General features: G+C 40.0%; 1 protein-coding gene across 5 annotated transcripts in view; it reads right to left on the reverse strand.

Moving 5' to 3' along the window:
* Window positions 1-4,774: 4,774 nt before the first annotated feature.
* The window catches only part of sgk1 (serum/glucocorticoid regulated kinase 1), a 28,329-nt gene continuing 20,706 nt past the window's right edge, over window positions 4,775-12,397 (reverse strand). The window contains exons 1-10 of one of the 5 annotated variants that reach the window (XM_034900100.1): window positions 12,260-12,381; window positions 8,369-8,444; window positions 8,134-8,209; window positions 7,789-7,977; window positions 7,572-7,703; window positions 6,608-6,844; window positions 6,404-6,499; window positions 6,039-6,194; window positions 5,841-5,930; window positions 4,775-5,626 (exon numbers count right to left, since the gene is read on the reverse strand). In XM_034900100.1, the coding sequence (XP_034755991.1) occupies window positions 5,459-5,626; window positions 5,841-5,930; window positions 6,039-6,194; window positions 6,404-6,499; window positions 6,608-6,844; window positions 7,572-7,703; window positions 7,789-7,977; window positions 8,134-8,209; window positions 8,369-8,439 (1,215 nt within the window). In that variant the 5' untranslated portion in view covers window positions 8,440-8,444; window positions 12,260-12,381 and the 3' untranslated portion in view covers window positions 4,775-5,458. Of the gene's footprint in view, window positions 5,627-5,840; window positions 5,931-6,038; window positions 6,195-6,403; window positions 6,500-6,607; window positions 6,845-7,571; window positions 7,704-7,788; window positions 7,978-8,133; window positions 8,210-8,368; window positions 8,445-8,554; window positions 8,709-9,892; window positions 9,995-10,265; window positions 10,480-12,259; window positions 12,382-12,397 lie in introns of those variants that run through there. The other 4 variants (XM_034900098.1, XM_034900099.1, XM_034900097.1 and 1 more) reach the window with 4 other exon arrangements.

The raw sequence follows: 12,397 nt of genomic DNA on the forward strand, positions 1-12,397 counted from the left end.
AAAAAGTGAAGTGTATAGTATGTCAATAAAAGTGATAAAAAAAGTCATAGAATAGAATGTCGGAATAAAAACATAGTATATCATGTCCAAAAAAGTGGTAAAAAATCATGGTATTGTTTGTCGAAAAAAGTTATAAGACTGCACGTTGAAAAGGTTACAGTGTATGATGTCGAAAAAAGTCATAAAAACGTGATGATAAAAGTCATGGTAAAGCATGTCAAAAAAGTGATATTAAAGTCATATTACAGCATGTCAAAAAAAAGATTGTAAAGTCACAGTATTGCATGTGGGAAAAAGTCACACAAAAGTCATTGTTTAGAACGTTGGATTAAATACAAAGTGTGGCATGTCCAAAAAGTGATAAAAAAAGCCTAGTGTCCAAAAAGGTCTTAGTATAACATGTGAAAAAATTCATGTTATAGCATGTCGAAAAAGTCATGGTATAGTATGTTGAAAAAGTGATAAATAAGTTATAATATAGCATGTTAAAAAAGTCCATGGGTTTTTGTCCAAAAAGGTCTTAGTATAACATGTGAAAAAATTCATGTTATAGCATGTCGAAAAAGTCATTGCATAGCATGCTGAAAAAGTCATGGTGTAGCACGTCAAAAAAGTGATAAATAAGTTATAATATAGCATGTTAAAAAAGTCCATGGGTTTTTGAAAGATAATTAAAGTAATAGTATAGTATGTTGAATAAAGTGATACAAACCACTTAGTACAGCATGTTGAAAAAGTCAAAGTATCAGTAAAGTACCTGGTTTGTATCCTAGAAAACAACTTGCAGGAATTGGCTCCTGTTGAGTCTTGTGTTATCATTTCAAGGATGACCATGATCCATAAAATATTGTTTGGTGGTTACTATAGAAGGTAGCGGAATAGAGCAGGGGACCAGTTACCATTTCTATTTCTATTTATTACGAAAAATGCTTTTATGTTAAGTCATTGATTTTCAAACACTGTGTAAGTGTCTTGTCTTGTTCTGATATGTGTTGAACACCACACTGGAAATAAGTCCTGGACTTTATTGTGTTTTTATCCTCAATTGTATTGGATTTCTTTTCATGTGTAAGGCATTCTTGATACAATTACAGCAATCAAATCAAATCAAATCAAAGTCAGAAAAAGTCATAGTACAGTACAGTATGACGAAAAAAGTTATCAGAATGTTGTAGTATAGTATGTCGTAAAAAGTCATAGTATAGTACAGTATGACGAAAAAAGTTATCAGAAAGTCATAGTATAGTATGTCATAAAAAGTCATAGTATAGTACAGTATGACAAAAAAAGTTATCAGAAAGTCATAGTATAGTATGTCGTAAAAAGTCATAGTATAGTACAGTATGACAAAAAAAGTTATCAGAAAGTAGTAGTATAGTATGTCGTAAAAAGTCATATTATAGTACGTAGAAAAACTTGATGAAAAGGTCACAGCATAGCGTGCCAAAAAAGTCATGGGGTAGCACATCAAAAAAGTGATACAAAAGTCAAAGTATAGTATGTGAAAAAGTATGTTGAATAATGTATAAAAAGTCAAAGAATAGATTGTAGAAAGAAGTGATAAAAACCTTGTGTTGTGGCCGGGTTGGTTCAGTGGTTGAGCAGGCACACACTACTGAGAGGTTTATCCCTAAACGCAGAGGGCCAGGGGTCGTGTCTGACCTGTGACGATCTCCTGCATGTCTTTCTCACCTAGCTGTCCCATAAAAACGAAGGCAGAAAAAGCCAAAAAACACAATTTAAAAAATCTTTAAAAGAAAGTCATAGTATAGTAAAAAAAAAAAAGTAATAGCATCCCAAAAATATTGTGGTCAAGTATGTAGAAAGTGATAGCATGGTGTCATTTAGCTGATGGTTTAATCCAAAACCGTGAAAAACCTCCTGGGTTCAAATCCTGTAGCTTCTTACATGAGGCCATGATATTACCCAATGGGCCTCTGACCAAGTCATGGTGTCATGTTGAAATAAGTCATAAAAAAGTCTTTGCATTGTAAGTTGAAGAAAAACATAAAAAGTAATAGTATATTCTTCATTGAAAAAATATTATATTGTGTATTGAAAAAAGTAGTTCAAAAGTCATATTATATGAGGTGAAAAAAGCCAGAAAAAGTCACTGTAGACTATGTCAAAAAATGTCATAGAATAGTATGTTACAGAAAATCATAAAAAGTCATAGTATAGCAAGTTCAAAAATGTCATGGTATAGTATGTTGCCAAAAGTGAGAAAAATAAGTCATAGAGTAGTTTGTCTGAAACGTCATAGAATACTATGTCAAAAAAAGTGATAAAAAATTCCTGATATAGAATATTGAAAAATGTTACAGTTTAAGCATGTCAAAAAAAGTCATGATGGAACAGTTTGAAAAAAATGATTGAAAAGTCATAGGATAACATGTTGCAAAGTCACAGTATAGTGTGTTGAAGAATATCATTAAAAAGTCATAGTATAGTGTGTTGAAGAATATCATTAAAAAGTCATAGTATAGTGTGTTGTGAAAAATTATTTAAAAAAGTCATAGTATAGTATCTCCAAAAACGTTATAAAAAAAGTCATAGTATACAAAGTAAAAAAAAAAACATCTCAAAAGTATACACAAGTATCACCTTAAATATTTTCCTTCACTCTTCGGTTGTAAAAATTAAGAGCTTTTGAACATTAGACCTGGGGGACCAGTGGCCATCTTGGATTTTGACCTCTAACAGTCCTCAGAGGTCAAATCTGACTTTCCTCTACATCTGAAAATAAACCTTATTCTATGTGGTTTTTTGTAGAAGTCTCACGCTTTTCTCATGCAATTTTCATGATAAGTTATCCGCTTTACACTGTTACATATGCTGTCCAAGTAACTTGTTTACCTAATCGGTTCAGGACTTGGTCAGCAGATGGCAGTGCTAGACTATTGCTGCGGCGCAGATTACAGCACATTTTTGGCTCAATACCATTTACAAAGATACATTTCCTATAAAGTACAGGTTAAGCTATTATTATGGGGGTTAATCAGTAATAAGTCCCCTTTTAGAAAGTCAATACCATTGGACACTAATGAGGAAAATTATGAACGTACTGTGCCACTCGCAATTTAACACATCACGCAGCAGAAGCAGCAGCAGGGACTTTATTCTGGAAGTCATGTTTAGGTAGATGCAAAGAGTGCTATTGAACGTAATAACTTGAATTGGATGACATCTTAGATACAACATGTGCAGGATTTCTCCTCATTTTTGATAGGGAATTAACAGCTCTAGCAGAAATAACAGCTCTAGCACATTTTCTAGTTCTAACGATGTAATTTAGTTTATTTTAAAACTTTGCGGATAAACCTCGAGGGGACATTTTGATCTGGATTCACTGACTTGTCAACCCACTTCTTAGACCAAAAATGTCAAAATGTTCAGGGTTTAAGTCCAGAGAGTTAAACATGTCATGGGTTTGCACTAGTGCACCTTCCCCACAGTCCTCTTGTAATTTAAATGTTTATAGCTAAATTCTTCTTTACTTTCTCCAGTTCCCAAGGAGTTAGAGGTCAGAGGTCACCTGCACAATAACCTCCTGGATCTGGAAGCCATTCAGTGTCCTCCTCAAAGACCCCCAGCAGAATCATAAGTACAGGCTGGGGGGGGAGACTGAGAACCCAGGGCCCTCATCCAAAAAGATGCTAGAATGAATAAATGTGGATGAAGGGAGGGGCCCATGGAACATGCCTTTCTACAGGGCCCAGAATGCCGTGCTACACCCTGCTCCTGCTGTATCATTAATGCAATCATAGATTTCTCTGCTACTGCTATCTAAAACTGTTCTGGTTCATTGTTATGTTTTGACCTGGAGTATCCTCATCAGTGTATTTGAGGCCAGCAAATAGTTTCCCCCCATACACACACACACACACACACAAACGTCACAATGATTGTTATGTATAGCTGCTGACGCATGGAGGGGGGTAAAGTCCTTTCTACACTTAGGTAGAACGTCGAGCAGGGGTCAGTAACCCAAACTCCTTCCAACCAGAACTAGTAAATGAATAATTTTAATAGTTTCCTTTAGGACTTTCTCTCCTGGACTGAACTGGCAACGTCAAGAAAAGATTATGTAACAATGATCTGCACATTTCAGACCAAAGAAAAAATCAATAAAAGCCCTTTCATGTACATGTAGTCCATTTATCAATTATTACAAACAAGGTAATAAGGTGTAATAAAGTCCAACTTTTATTGCAAACCAAACATGGTCACATAAATCTTAAACAATTTTACAATTTACAGTACATTTAACATGAATTGTTACATATACATATTTAAGCATACCTTTAGTCATTTCTTGTTCAATATACATTAAATCTAGTACACACAACTCCAAATATACAAACAAACTTAAATACCGTCAAACTGCATAACAGCAATATTAAAATGGAATGTTCGGTTTCGATGTTGTCGGCTTACTATTGTGAGTCGAATGGAAGACTATATGAGGGGGACACGGTTGGCAAGCAGAACTACACAAACACTTGTGAACACATTACTCTCTTTCTCACCTAGCAGCTGTGCTCTCTCTTCCTCTCTCTCTCTCACCATTATTGTTGCGTATGCAAATGAAGATATGAAACCTCGTTTGAGTTCTTTACGTCGTCGCGTGTTAAAGCCAGATCAGGTGTGTTAATTTGCTGCTACAACATTCTTCTCACCTGCTGGTGTCTGGTGTGGAGCTAAATGAAAAGATAGATGTAAGTTCTGATGGAGAGAAAAGAATAAAAGGCACCTTTTAGAGAAACAAATAAAACATCCCCCTCTGTAACATTCAGCTTCCAATTGCTCCCTTTTTCAACCACTCAGACAGTAAATAATAAAAAACTAAAGCACCAAAATAAATGTCATCTCCAAGGTACTTATTCAAACGCAACAGGTATGCCCTCAGTGGGTTGTTAGACACTCAAAAGAAGGAAGATGAATCGCTACAGCGATGAAGATGGAATTCCTTGCCAGGGCTGGTCCGGTACGGTCCAGCCTTCCTCTTTTGAGAAAAGGTGGAAGTTGGTGTGTGTGCTTGTCGGTTGTGGCTTTAGGTCGAGGGAGGCTTTAAAGCTGCCTGAGCTATGTGCAAAGGACCTCCACTAACAGGTATGAGATGGACAATTAAAGGCTGCAGAGCGTCTCTGTCTGTTGTGGAAGGTTGAAGTAATTGTGTGTTGGTAAATGAGGGTAAGATGGAGGATTACAGACCACAATGAGTCGTTTTATCATGGCAGTCTTCCTCTTGTAGCAAGTCTTCCTTTCAAGAGTTGGAGAGATCATGGCACGTACACACGTTTAAATTCTTTGCAAATGCAGAGTTGTTGCAGGCGCTGCTTCAGGATTGTCCATCATCCCGACGGGAAATGTAACGTGGGATCAAGATGCGAGTCCATCGACACGCCACAGTTAATGTCCTGTAAGTCTGAATTGGAGTCAATTGAGTGCCTGTGTACTATAGGTAAGAGTCCATAGACGGGGCGTAGGAGAAGCCCACAAAGGCCTCAGCAGCCTCTTTGATGCTGGCTGTGGCCAGCGTGCTGTCTGGGGAACAACCAATGGAGTTGGGCACCGGCTCGTCTGTGAACTCTGGATCAAAGTGCCGCAGGTCGTTGGGTCCCGTCTGGGAAGAAGGAAGGAGGGAAGGAGAGGATTAGTCAGGCTGTAGAAAACCTTGCCATAATTGGAAATGTTTTAAAACTCAGCGAGGATGTTCCATGCCCTTGATCTAGTTATATAAATGTTAATACTGAGGACTAGGACATGAGCAAGTCTCCTGTAGAAAATCATAAATCTGCCCTAATCAGCACTTATTGTGGTATATAAAAGGAACGTACCACATTGGGGTTGAAGGGAGGGGTGATCTTTTTGGCATTGAGGTCATCCCAGTTAATGGGCGAGAAGAACATGTGGTTCTTAATTTCAATCTGTGAAGAGACACAATAGACAAATAATTAAGCAATGTCCTTTGATGTACATAATATGTTAATATGCATACAGATACACACATACAATCAACATGACAAAACACTTACAAAGTCGTCTGTGCAGCCCAGCCTCTTGGTTCGGTCCTTCTGCAGCAAGCCCTCCAGCAAGTGTCTGGCTGCGTTGGAAATGTTTGGTTTCAGCTGCAGCGGCTTGTTCAATATGTTGTCATACATTTCTGCTGTGTTGCGGCTGTAGAACGGAGGCTGGGGAGGGATAAAAACAACTGATTAGCATCTTGGCAACAATAAGGAGTGAGAACTCCTCATGACTAACACTGATTGCGTCATTTTAATCGGTTTAACTCAAGACAATACAACTCAATATTATCAGATATATTGCTGAGAAAAGAACGTTAAGGGTGGGGTGTAACTTCACTATGAAAGCTTGTAAGGTGAATTTGAATGTTACTCACCAGGCCATAGAGCATCTCATAGAGGACAGCTCCTAAACACCACCAGTCTACCGTCCTGTCATACGGCTGCTTGTGTAGAACCTCAGGAGCTAAATACTGTAGAGAGAAATGGTAAGTTACCGTACTGAATATTACTTTTTATGACCATGAATAGGACTTTGTTTTTTAGTGCTGCTCCAGAATCACCAGATGTTTGGTTCTTACCTCTGGCGTACCGCAGAAGGTCGACGTGGTCCCGTTGGGTTCGATGTTCTCCTTGCACAGGCCGAAATCCGTAAGAATGATGTGTCCCTGTGAGTCCAGCAGGATGTTCTCTGGCTTCAGGTCTCTGTAGACTATGTTGAGGGAGTGGAGGTAGCCCAGCGCGCTGCCGATCTCTGCAGCGTAGAACCTGGCTCTGGGCTCGAGGAAGCAGCGCTCTCTCTGTAGATGGTAAAACAGCTGGAAGACAGAGAAAACAAGAGTTTTGAGTCACAAAACCTTAAAATGTCTTGATTATGGCATAGATTATCCACAAAATGACATGAGCAGAGATAGGAAATTAGAAGACCAACAAAAAAAACAGACATATACAAAAAGGAAATCGGATGGGGGGAAATAAAAAGGTAAGGAAGGCGACAGCTTAAAAGGTTTGACAAGGGAAGACAAATGGAACAAGGGCCAGAGGTGAGGAGTGAGAGAGCAGCAGGACAGAGGGGGAGAAAGAGGGGAAGAAAAGAGAAAGGGGAGAAATAGAGCAAATGCTTTCTGTTTCTCGATGAGGGCAATATTAATCAACACTATCTTTGCTCGTCCAACAATCGCAGGAAATTAACTCGATTAGACACACACTGAGTCTGAATGCTGCTGCTAATTTTGGCCCCGAGTCTGTCCCACTGTCCCAACCCACCACATGATTTCCTGAGAGGTGTTTCCTTTAAAGAAAGACAGAGAGCGGCAGCTTCTGTTCTGCTTCTTATGACAGGATATCCCCTCTGTCTGTCTGTGTTTCTGCCTCATCTTGCACTGTGTTATTATTCCTCCAACTATATCCATCTTTAAAATGCCCTCCCAGGCCCTTCAATTATCTTTAGCGCCTTCTTTAAATAGCCCAGCTTCTCCCTTCTCTTATGTCATGTCTGCTTCATGTCCTCATCTTTTTTAGGCAGCAGATTAGTTGGTAACTCACCTCTCCTCCATTGATGTAGTCCAAGATGAAGTAGAGTTTGTCCGCTGTTTGGAAAGAGTAGTGCAGGCCCACCAAGAATGGGTGCTTGACATTCTTTAGCAGCACATTCCTCTCTGACATGATATGTTTCTCCTGATGAATACAAAGAGCAGGCTGTTAGAGGGGTTGACACTTATTGTTGCATGCGTACATTCGGTATGTCAACTTGCACATCTACCTCCTTCTTCTTGAGGATGGCCTTTTTCTGTAGAACTTTGACTGCGTAAAACTCGTCATCTGCGCGATGGCGTGCGAGCAAGACCTTGCCAAAGCTGCCCTTGCCGATCACTTTGAGGAAGTGGAAGTCGCTGGGTTTAGCCGAGGGGTTGGAGGATGGACCGAGGTTGATCTGTTGGGATGGACTAGGCTGTGAGAGGAGATGTAGAAGTTAGAGCCACATTATGAACCCCAAGATGTATGGTAAACACGCAAACAGAGGATATGTGTGTGTATCTCTCCATAAGGTGAAATGTAAACAAATGTAAAAGCATCCATTACACTGTTTAATGCAAAAAATACTTACAGGAGGTGAGGGGTTTGCATTCATGAGCTCAGCCTCCTGAGGGGCACTCAAGTTCAGAATAGACTGAACTTCAGGACTGAAAAAGAAAAAAATGTTCTGTGTGAATCAGCTGATTTGGGAGTCACAGTAAGTCACACAGCTTCCCCAGGGGACATATAACTGGCAGGTCTGGTTGTTTCTCAAAGTTTTTCCTCCAGTGAAAGCAGAACAATAACATTAGTCAGATGGTACTCACTGCTTGCAGGCGTAGGAGTTTGTGGCAAGCCTCTGAATGAAGTCGTTCAGACCCATTCTCCTCTGTTTCATAAAAGCTGCAACACAAGAGAGAGAAAATGTTTTGATTTTTAAATCTAAAAAAAAAAAAAGATGTCCATTCATATTGTGAAGAATCAGCTTTAAATATCCAGTAATGAGTCCGTACCGGTGACTAATGCCACTAGCCCTTTAGATTTGGAGTAAGTCAGACCAGAGTTTTCTGTCTCTGTTTTGATCGTCATGATGAGAGGAGTTGAACTGCAGCTCTGTACTCATCAACTGCCTGTCACCTAAAATATAACTCATGCCTTTGGTTCTTGTTTTATAACATACAGGGGAGGAGGGAGGAGCCACACACCCCCTCGGTGGGCGTGATACTGCAAACATTCCTTTCAGCTAAATGGACCGTGAGAAGATGATCGACCCCCTTCTCGACCAATAAGAGGCCGTTGCGCTCCAAGCGCGTCATAGCTACACCTCAATAGGTGCTTGCGTCAAAAACATAGGAAAAAGGGGGAAAAAAAGTTCTCTACCACAGCTCAATGAAAGGTCGCTCTGTGCTATTTGCACATATGTTTGTTCAACACCATGGCAACTTTTCACACAGTCTGAACTTATCACCAAGAAAGCAACACTCCAGTCGACACTAAGCTGCGAAAACCAATCATAGGCTAATGACATCCAGATGTGTCCACTACTGGAGTCCCTTAATCTCACCAAGAGAACAGAAGAAACTGCAGCTTGTACAAACATGTGATGTGAAACTTGTGATTGAAACTTCATGAGATTCAAGGTGATTCTCCAAGCTTCTAATTAGCCTTTTTAACACTGTATCCATGCCCCCCCCCCACCACTGAGATTGAAACTTGGTCTTTTATAAATAATCGGATATAGGCTCTTAACTAGGCCTATCAGGTTCACCGTTTGGCTGCTTCTCAATTACAACGGCCGGGGGTGACGCAGGTTTTCTCGGTTTACAAAAGGAGGGAGAGCCCGAGCTAAGCCGAGGGAGGCCCGATGCCAAGAAAATGCCGCTGCCAGTGGAAAAGTACAGACTGAGAAACTCCTGAATACATCAAACTCAAACGAGAAAAAAAACACAGATCGACAAGCCTATTAGAAGAAGCCAAAATACTTCAATGTAATGATCAGAATGGAATCATGTGGAAAAATGCCACTGTTATTGGCGAGCTGTGTGCTGGCACACTGAGTTCAGTAAGGTACTGTTATGTAAGTCACCTGGTTCAATCAGCATATGGTTGGAATGAAATATGTAAGACCAAACCCATTTTACTGATAAAAGTAAAAGGAAGAAAACAGGAAAAAACTAATTTAAGTAATTGGCGCTGCACTATTTTACTTAATGAACTGTAAATTTGATGTAGGCTACATAATACAAGTTACAAAGTCTTGCGTAAAAACATCAAAACACGGTGCAGTTTCACAGGCACTCTTTCTTAGCTGAAAATGTATGAAGTTTAGTTTCCAAACAATAAAAACAAACCTTTCAAATCTGAAGGAGTTCTCATTGTTCAGCCTGCAGCGCCAGCGTTCAAGTTGCATAAGAGAGTTGCCAAGGTTTCTCTGGTACTTTTAACAGATCCTCCTTATCAGCGAGCCTTTCCCATAGATAACACCATCATGAATCTGGGTCACGCGATTATGGGGTGATAGGCGCGCCCCCCCAAGTAGGATAAATCTGCCGGTGCTTTCTTCCCAACCAAAGACACGCTTTACGCAAAAAGTAGACCGCAGAAATAGCATTAATTCCCACAACACAGACCTATATTATAGCATAGGAGTATTGTGGAGATGGTTTCCGAATGGAGAAACCCATCGCTGCATGGTTCAAAATGAATAACGTACAGCCTACTTACACGTCAAAGCGGTGGTTTTTTCTTTCATAGGGATGCTTTATTTTCCGAATCACAACACGGAGAGAGACTTCAGGGTCCTTGGCAGGCATGTAATAGAACTACAGTGCATTCCTCTTCTTTGAGATTTTCATCCAGAAGATTTTTTTTCCCCCTTTCTTTTCAGGGCGGAGCAGTCCCGCCTCTGTTCCCTTCCACTCTACAGTTTGGTGTTTCATGCATGCTGAATGACTTTCCCTCGGGGGGGGGGGGGCTGCTTGAAATGCTCCTCATAAGCTCCTACTTTCGAGTTCAAGTGCAATTAAATGTAGACCTCACTTCTATTTATTGTAATTACAAACCTAAATTGATAGAACAGTATTTAAAACCCTTGAAACGGATGGGTTTTTTCAGCCAAATAAAAGAAGTAACAGAATCAATCTACAAATACTGGTTTACACACCTAGTAGCCTATTATATTCAAATCACCAGCACCACAAGGTGGAGATACATTTTAGTAGCTTAGCACCTCCTAATTTTATTTGGATTCCATTTGAAACTACACTTTTCTTTATTTGTAATCTTTAACATAAAGATAAACACTTTATTATAGTAATATGTTAAATGGAAACATTTGGTTTACCTCAATGTAACATTAAAGGCAGTTTTTTTTCTTTCCCTTACAGCCGGCTAGCCGAGGTCATTCACCCACTGGGCACAGAATTAAAAAGTAACCTGGATTTGGAAATTCACAGAGTTCACATTCATTTGAAGTTTGGAGGGGCCAACAAGTTAAGGCCAAATTAATTGATCTCGATGTATTGATATCCTAACTATGCTGTGCATGTGTGTATGTGTAAAATAAGAGTTTTGTAAGAGTAGAGAACAGAGAGAATACAGGAGAGGAAACGCTGGACAGGTGATGCAGTATGGAAAACATCCTGGAATGTGAATTAGGCGAAGAATAAACAGAGATGAGACACTGACCTGAGGCAGTGACCTTCCAGTCACTTATCTAAGAGCAATGGACTGTGTGTGAAAAGGTGTGCTTTAATGTGTAAGGGTGAAAAATAAAGTGTGTTCTTTTGCCCTTGACCCCCATTCTCTTTCAGAGAAAATCATTGTGTTTGTGGAAGAAATTAAAGTGTGACAGTGCAGTTAAAAAAAAAAAAAAAAATCTACTATTTATTGCTGTCTAATTTCTCCTAGCCCAGAAATCTAGACGCAACCTAGCGACAGCAAATATAACTCTCCGTTGGCTTGCCAGCTGGAAAAATCAAATTCTGGTTAGGGCCAATCACATCGTGTGTAGAGTTGGTGGGCGGACTTAACATAAGGACGGCAGAGTTGCGACTGTTCCGCGTGAATTCCCTGTTCCATGAAAACAAAGAAGATGGCTGCTTCTTCAAGCAAGCATTGGCCTTTCGAATTGGCTTGGTTGTAACTCTGGACGACATGGAGTTATAAGCGCTGAAGTCATTCAGAGTTCTGCCGACCCGGATATGGCAAAAGTTTAATATTATAACTAGCGTTGCTCTGGTTGGTTGTAGCCTTGTCCTATTGCTAAAACAGAGCGAGGGAGATGGGGAGAAAGGGCACACCACTCACATCCTAAAATCCCAACACGCCCCTTGCTCACTGCACCAACAAGAATTTAGCGCTGTTTGTTGGAAAAAGATAATTTTGCCTGAGTCAGCACAGGTTGCCAGCCTTCAACATCCATCAATCAGCAATATCACACCCCTGAACACAACAGCAGCAGTCCACATGGGACATAAACCGACATCTCTCATCAGCACTTTAAAGCATCTCGCGCTCATCAAGTGAGCCCTTGAACATCATATGTTGCTTTCTCAAAAACTACGAAAAGAATTCACCTTGATAACGTGACACAGATGTAAAAACTAGACTGGTTTTAAAGTCTGAATGATGAACAGTTACTTTGCATTTTTATCCACCAAATAAGAACTAAAATGTTTACAGGAGAGGATTAAAAGGGACGATAGGGAATACGTTACCTCCGAGCACTGATCTGGTGTCTGCATCTATCGTCTTAGCCCGGAGTTGAATGAAATGAGGAGGAGGTGTCCAGAGAAGACAGAGGACGAAAAAAAGAAAGAAAGAGAGAGAGAGAGAGGGAGGGAGAGAGAGAAAGA

The sequence above is a fragment of the Etheostoma cragini genome, chromosome 18, assembly GCF_013103735.1.
Source record: "Etheostoma cragini isolate CJK2018 chromosome 18, CSU_Ecrag_1.0, whole genome shotgun sequence".
In the NCBI taxonomy this organism is placed as follows: Eukaryota; Metazoa; Chordata; class Actinopteri; order Perciformes; family Percidae; genus Etheostoma; species Etheostoma cragini.